The 6952-nt window shown below is 39.5% G+C and overlaps 1 protein-coding gene across 1 annotated transcript in view; it reads right to left on the minus strand.

Annotated features, from left to right (window-relative positions):
* Positions 1 to 6707, minus strand: part of LOC5505352 (kynurenine--oxoglutarate transaminase 3) — a 10770-nt gene extending 4063 nt beyond the window's left edge. Inside the window, exons 1-11 of the mRNA XM_048731576.1 lie at positions 6416 to 6707; positions 5968 to 6096; positions 5401 to 5499; positions 5175 to 5252; positions 5030 to 5101; positions 4457 to 4543; positions 3614 to 3730; positions 2894 to 3014; positions 2222 to 2298; positions 579 to 668; positions 4 to 196 (exon numbers count right to left, since the gene is read on the minus strand). Of these exons, the coding sequence (XP_048587533.1) occupies positions 4 to 196; positions 579 to 668; positions 2222 to 2298; positions 2894 to 3014; positions 3614 to 3730; positions 4457 to 4543; positions 5030 to 5101; positions 5175 to 5252; positions 5401 to 5499; positions 5968 to 6096; positions 6416 to 6541 (1189 nt within the window). The 5' untranslated portion in view covers positions 6542 to 6707. The remainder of the gene's footprint in view (positions 1 to 3; positions 197 to 578; positions 669 to 2221; positions 2299 to 2893; positions 3015 to 3613; positions 3731 to 4456; positions 4544 to 5029; positions 5102 to 5174; positions 5253 to 5400; positions 5500 to 5967; positions 6097 to 6415) is intronic.
* Positions 6708 to 6952: the final 245 nt, after the last annotated feature.

Raw genomic sequence — 6952 nt, forward strand, 5'->3', positions numbered from 1 at the left:
CACCTAAGTTAATGTCTGAAAAGTCAGCCATCATGAAATAGCCCCCTTCAGGTATGATAGGTTTAAAGCCGATCTCTCTAAGCATTGCAGCCATCTTGTCTCTCTTGCTCGACACCATACTTGACAGCTTGGTAAAGTAGCTATCCTGACTGCCAATCAGAGGAAATTCCTTTTCCAGGCACACTGCCACCGCTTCCTGGAATAAGGTGCAACACATCAGAATGAAAAGAAAGACTTCCTGGATGGTTACTTCTGTCCCTGTACATTTGCTGCCAAACAAGAAAGCTACTTCAGGAAATGCTTGGATAAACCACAGAATCATTGGAAATTGAAAAGAAAAACAGCCTTAGCACAAGCAAAAATACCAAACAGTTTGTGTAAAAGATCCTTTATTCTTCCAAAATATATACATTATGCTGATAATGTACTGATCATGAGTTTAATATATATTTACATAGTAGTAATAGCTCATGCATGATCAAAGACAATGGTGATAATAGGGATATTGGGAAAGTGGAGTGGAAAACAAACATGGGAATGGAATGGAATGGTATGTGTAGACATGGTACAAGTACTACCTGAGTTGGGGTAACGTGCGTGTATGAGCTGTTGGCATGCACCGTCTGCAAGTTTCTGATCAACTCAGCAGGAGCTATCGACCAGCCAAGCTGCAAAACAACAACGACCAGGCCTGAATGTACATCCAATAGAAACATCAAAGCTTTAAGAATCAGGGAAACAAGTAAAAGTATAGTCAGACTTGCCAGCCCTTATATGGTCAGACTTATTCCTCCTTATGGTCAAACCCATCCTTATATGGTCAGACTTATACATCCTTATAAGGTCAGACCCACCCTATATAGTTAGACTTATCCTTAAATGGTCAGACTTATACATCCTTATAAGGTCAGACCCACCCTATATAGTTAGACTTATCCTTAAATGGTCAGACTAATCCATCCTTATATGGTCAGACTTATCCATCCTTATATGGACAGACTTATACATCCTTATATGGTCAGACCCACCCTATATGGTTAGTCTTATCCTTATATGGTCAGACTAATCCATCCTTATATGGTCAGACTTATCCATCCTTATATGGACAGACTTATACATCCTTATATGGTCAGACCCACCCTATATGGTTAGACTTATCCATCCTTCTATGGTCAGACTTATCCATCCTAATATGGTCAGACTTATCCACCCTTATATGGTTAGTCTTATCCATCCTTATATGGTCAGACTTATCCATCCTTATATGGTCAGACTTATCCATCCTTATATGGTCAGACTTATCCATCCTTATATGGTCAGACTTATCCATCCTTATATGGTCAGACTTATCCATCCTTATATGGTCAGACTTATCCATCCTTATATGGTCAGACTTATCCATCCTTATATGGTCAGACTTATTCACCCTTATATGGTTAGTCTTATCCATCCTTATATGGTCAGACTTATCCATCCTTATATGGTCAGACTTATCCACCCTTATATGGTTAGTCTTATCCATCCTTATATGGTCAGACTTATCCATCCTTATATGGTCAGACTTATCCATCCTTATATGGTCAGACTTATCCATCCTTATATGGTCAGACTTATCCATCCTTATATGGTCAGACTTATCCATCCTTATATGGTCAGACTTATCCATCCTTATATGGTCAGACTTATCCATCCTTATATGGTCAGACTTATCCATCCTTATATGTTCAGACTTATCCATCCTTATATGGTCAGACTTATCCATCCTTATATGGTCAGACTTATCCATCCTTAAATGTTCAGACTTATCCATCCTTATATGGTCAGACTTATCCACCCTTATATGGTAAGACTTATCCATCCTTATATGGTCAGACTTATCCATCCTTATATGGTCAGACTTATCCATCCTTATATGGTCAGACTTATCCATCCTTATATGGTCAGACTTATCCACCCTTATATGGTCAGACTTATCCACCCTTATATGGTCAGACTTATCCATCCTTATATAGTCAGACTTATCCATCCTTATATGGTCAGACTTATCCTTATATGGTCAGACTTATCCATCCTTATATGGTCAGACTTATCCATCCTTATATAGTCAGACTTATCCATCCTTATATGGTCAGACTTATCCATCCTTATATAGTCAGACTTATCCATCCTTATATGGTCAAACTTATCCATCCTTATATGGTCAGACTTATCCATGACATACCTTCCATCCGGTGACACTTAGGGTTTTTCCTGCACTTCCAATAGTTATTGTTCTTTCCCACATTCCTGGAAGAGTTGCTGAAAGAAAGAAGGAAATGTAATATGATCAGACTCATATCAATTCTTATATGGTCAGACTTATATCAATCCTTATATAGTCAGACTTTTCAATCCTTAAATGGTTAGGTTTATCAATCCTTATATGGTCAGACTTTTCAATCCTTATATGGTTAGACTTTTCAATCCTTATATGGTCAGACTTTTCAATCCTTATATGGTCAGATTTTCCAACCCTTAAATAGTTAGGTTTATCAATCCTTATATGGTCAGACTCATATCAATCCTTATTTGGTCAGACTTATATCAATCCTTATTTGGCCAGACTCATATCAATCCTGATATGATCAGACTTTTCAATCCTTATATCAATCCTTGTATGTGTCAAACTTTTCAATCCTTATATGGTCAGACTGTTCAATCCTTAAATGGTTAGGTTTATCAATCCTTATATGGTCAGACTTTTCAATCCTTAAATGGGTTGGTTTATCAATCCTTATATGGTCAGACTTATATCAATCCTTATATGGTCAGACTCATATCAATCCTTATATGGTAAGACTTTTCAATCCTTATATGGTCAGACTCATATCAATTCTTATATGGTCAGACTTACCTATCCTTATATGGTCAGCGCCTGAGTACACAAGCCACTCATAGACCTCATCGCTGATGCACAGAATGTTATGCCGAATACAAAGATTGGCGATCATCTCAAGCTCACTGCGGCTGAACACCTGATTTTTAGACACAGATAAGAGTAATGAAAAGAGTACAGGACATCATCTTAACGGGCTCCTACGTGTGCTTGTTTGTTAAAAAAAGAGATTGATTCAGGGTACACAGGGCTGTTCCAGAAAAAGCTTACAGAGGCTTAGCTTGCATGCTGGTTTTTTAAGGTGTTTTCATCGCAAAAAAAACATTGTACAGCCATCTTGGATCTTTATCAAAATAAGAAACAAGGGGGATGGTGCCTGAAAATCCGAGATAGCCACTACCATTGCTTGAAGCTAGTTTTTCGCTATGAAAACACCTTTAAACACCTACTTGCAGGATCACCCTAGGTAAGTTAATAAGCTTGGCTTGAAAAGTCTTGATGTCTTCATGTCTATCTACACTATTATATGATTACTAACAAATGGCGTGAGGCTCTACCAGTTGCATGTTGCATTTGAACACCTGTATAAAGATGCCATCTAGAAGCCATCTGGTGTGTGGCCCTTTAAGGGCTATTTATTCTTAAGCAAGCTCCAGTGGATACAATAGTTTGGATTAGTTGCATGGAGGGTCTATGCCGGACCATATTATACGCTGTGACCACGCCCCTTAGACCCACCTTTCCAAGGGGGTTGTTGGGGGTGTTGATCACCATTGCTTTCGTCTTGCTTGAGAACTTGGACTCCAGTTCCTCTGGATCCAGAAGAAAGTCCTTTGATGAGGTGGCTCCCTCTTTCTATTAAAAATGAAATGTTTTCTTTAATTAATATACTTTTATTGTCTTTGATCTCTTCATAATAGCAAGAGAATAATTTTACAACAATGTTAAGTACTTTTTAAAAAAAGCTTAATGGTTGCCTCATGGTTGCTTCATGGTTGCCTCATGGTTGCCTCATGGTTGCCTCATGGTTGCTTCATGGTTGCCTCATGGCTGCCTCCTGGTTGCTTCATGGTTGCCTCATGGTTGCCTCATGGTTGCCTCATGGTTGCCTCATGGCTGCTTCATGGTTGCCTCATGGCTGCCTCCTGGTTGCTTCATGGTTGCCTCATGGTTGCCTTATGGTTGCCTCATGGCTGCTTCATGGCTGCCTCCTGGTTGCTTCATGGTTGCCTTATGGTTGCCTCATGGCTGCTTCATGGCTGCCTCCTTGTTGCTTCATGGCTGCCTCCTGGTTGCTTCATGGTTGCCTTATGGTTGCCTCATGGCTGCTTCATGGCTGCCTCCTGGTTGCTTCATGGTTGCCTCATGGTTGCCTCATGGTTGCCTCATGGCTGCTTCATGGTTGCCTCCTGGTTGCCTCATGGTTGCCTCATGGCTGCTTCATGGTTGCCTCCTGGTTGCCTCATGGTTGCCTCATGGTTGCCTGATTGCTGCTGCTCATTACTGTCGAGTTTCTTGTTATAAATTCTCTGAACTTTTAGCCCCAATATAGCAATAGATAAACAGCACTAACTTACTTACAGGTCTGAGAGGGATGTACACAGGCTTCCCACCAGCTGACGTGACTTGGGGCGCATAACAGTCAAAGAAAGGCTCTATCAAAATGACCTGAGATAGCAAAAATTGAATGGCATAACATATAGTAACACTTACAGCGCTAGAGCCAAAAGTATTTGCATACCTGACAGAAAGTTATTTGAAAATTTAAGTTAAAATACATTTAAAAATGGCCTGACAGATAATAACACAGGGATGTGTAGCCAGGATTTTTAACAGTTTGGTTGGAACCCAACCAAAGCCCATATTATTAGACATTTTCTCCTGTATTTTAAGTAATGTCTCATACATTTACTGTAGAAATGCTGCTGGAAGGGGGGGGGGAGGGCTGGCTCCCTGGGGTTACACCCTGCCTGTTACAATAAATGACCTGACAGATAGCAGCTTTTAAATGGAAAATAACAAAAGAATTAAACAGAATGGAGACTACTACTGTATATAAAGGAATTCTTCTCTGTTGCTCTTATCGAGGAGATAGGAAAAGATATCAAATGTTCAAGCTTGCATGTTGTGACACAACATGTGAACATTCCCTACCTCATCCCCAGGGTTTATTATAGCTTGAAAAGTACAATACAGGGATTCATATGCTCCTACGGTGACAAGAATCTGCAACAAACAAAAGCTTTAACCACAAACAGCTGGATATATAAATTAATAACCTGTTCTAGAGAAGACTTACCTCAGTCAGCGCATTTATCTCCCTTCCTTGAAGCTTGGTGTACATTGCAGCCAGAGCGTTAACAAGTCTTGGGTGGCCCTATGAAAGATGCAAATAAATTCATTTGAGTTTAGCTTCTACATAATCATCATGAAAAACTGCATACTTGAAGAGACTATATAGAAAATGGATTACTTAAAAGAGACTTTATAGATTACTTAAAGCGACTTGATAGAAAATGGATAACCTCGCTTCTGGTGTACTGACAAAGGGCAACATTGTCACTACTTGCTGCTTCTATCAGTGCGGCTTTGATGTGACTCTCAGGGGCAATGTCTGGAAAACCCTAAGAAGACAAAATTATTATAATACATTTGAATTTTGACATTATTATTATGATTAGTAATGATGGTAGTATGGTGATAATCATAATTTATGATGATGGTAATGGTGATGATAGTGATCACAGTAATGGTGATGATAGTGATGACGGTAATGGTGATGATAGTGATGACGGTAATGGTGATGATAGTGATGACGGTAATGGTGATGATAGTAATGATGGTAATGATGATGATAGTGATGACGGTAATGATGATGATAGTGATGATGGTAATGGTGATGATATTGATGACGGTAATGATGATGATAGTGATGATGGTTACCGTGATGATGGTGCTGACGGTAATGATGATGATAGTGATGACGGTAATGGTGATGATAGTGATGATGGTAATGGTAATGATAGTGATGATGGTAAAGGTGATGATAGTGATGACGGTAATGGTGATGATAATATTGATCATAATGGCACCTGTCCCAAGTTAACTGCCTGATTTTCCCTTGTCAACCTTGTAAACTCAACCCACACATTTTTGGGATGTGACGCTATTCTTTCTGCAGGAGCGTACAAGCTGGACACGGATGAAGACATTTCTCTGATCTGAAGAAACATCAAAATTAGGCAAACAGAAGGAATTAAAAGTAGTGCATCTAGCTGTACATCACAAGCTCGTGATAATGGTGGTGCCGCCGGCGAAGCCTTATCAGCAGGTCGATATAAATAACAGAAATACGAAACGTTATATTGTTTCAACGTATTAATGTACTAGAATACTTTTGGATTAAAGCAGTTTTAAAATTAGTAGCATAAATTTGATTTAAATGCTTATCATGCTAAGAAAAAAAACACTGAGATCTTGTGTAGTTCATGACAACAACTCAACCATGAGCTGAGTACGTATAGAATAGCCACATTTTACCGTCTTTTGGGTGGCTGCGATGTCTTTTAGGCTCCTCAAGTGTGTCCTTACATACGTCGAGGAATCTAATACACTAGGCCTCGCAAAGCAGGATCTTAAACTTAACCGCGATACACTTGTACACATACTCCAATGCTCTCCAAGGCAAACGTTGAATATTTAATAGGGGCAGCAGTTATTGCAAGGCGCTCGTATGATGATCAGATCACTAGTTAACAGGCTCTCGCGGCATTGACTCGATATTAATGTATTTTGTTTTCTCTTTCCTTGTACATTCGCGTTTACTAAAGCTTAATTCTTACGGTCGAACAAATAGCTGGATCACCGGGCATTAACCCCCTTTCTTTTTTTTTTTTTTTTTTTACTCTGTGGTTCAAATTACTCTGTCAATGAGTAATTTGAACCACAGGTAGCCCAGGCTCTGACAATGAGTAATTTGAACCACAGGTAGCCCAGGCTCTGTTAATGAGTAATTTGAACCACAGGTAGCCCAGGCTCTGTCAATGAGTAATTTGAACCACAGGTAGCCCAGGCTCT

The sequence above is a fragment of the Nematostella vectensis genome, chromosome 8 (assembly GCF_932526225.1).
Source record: "Nematostella vectensis chromosome 8, jaNemVect1.1, whole genome shotgun sequence".
Lineage (NCBI taxonomy): Eukaryota > Metazoa > Cnidaria > Anthozoa > Actiniaria > Edwardsiidae > Nematostella > Nematostella vectensis.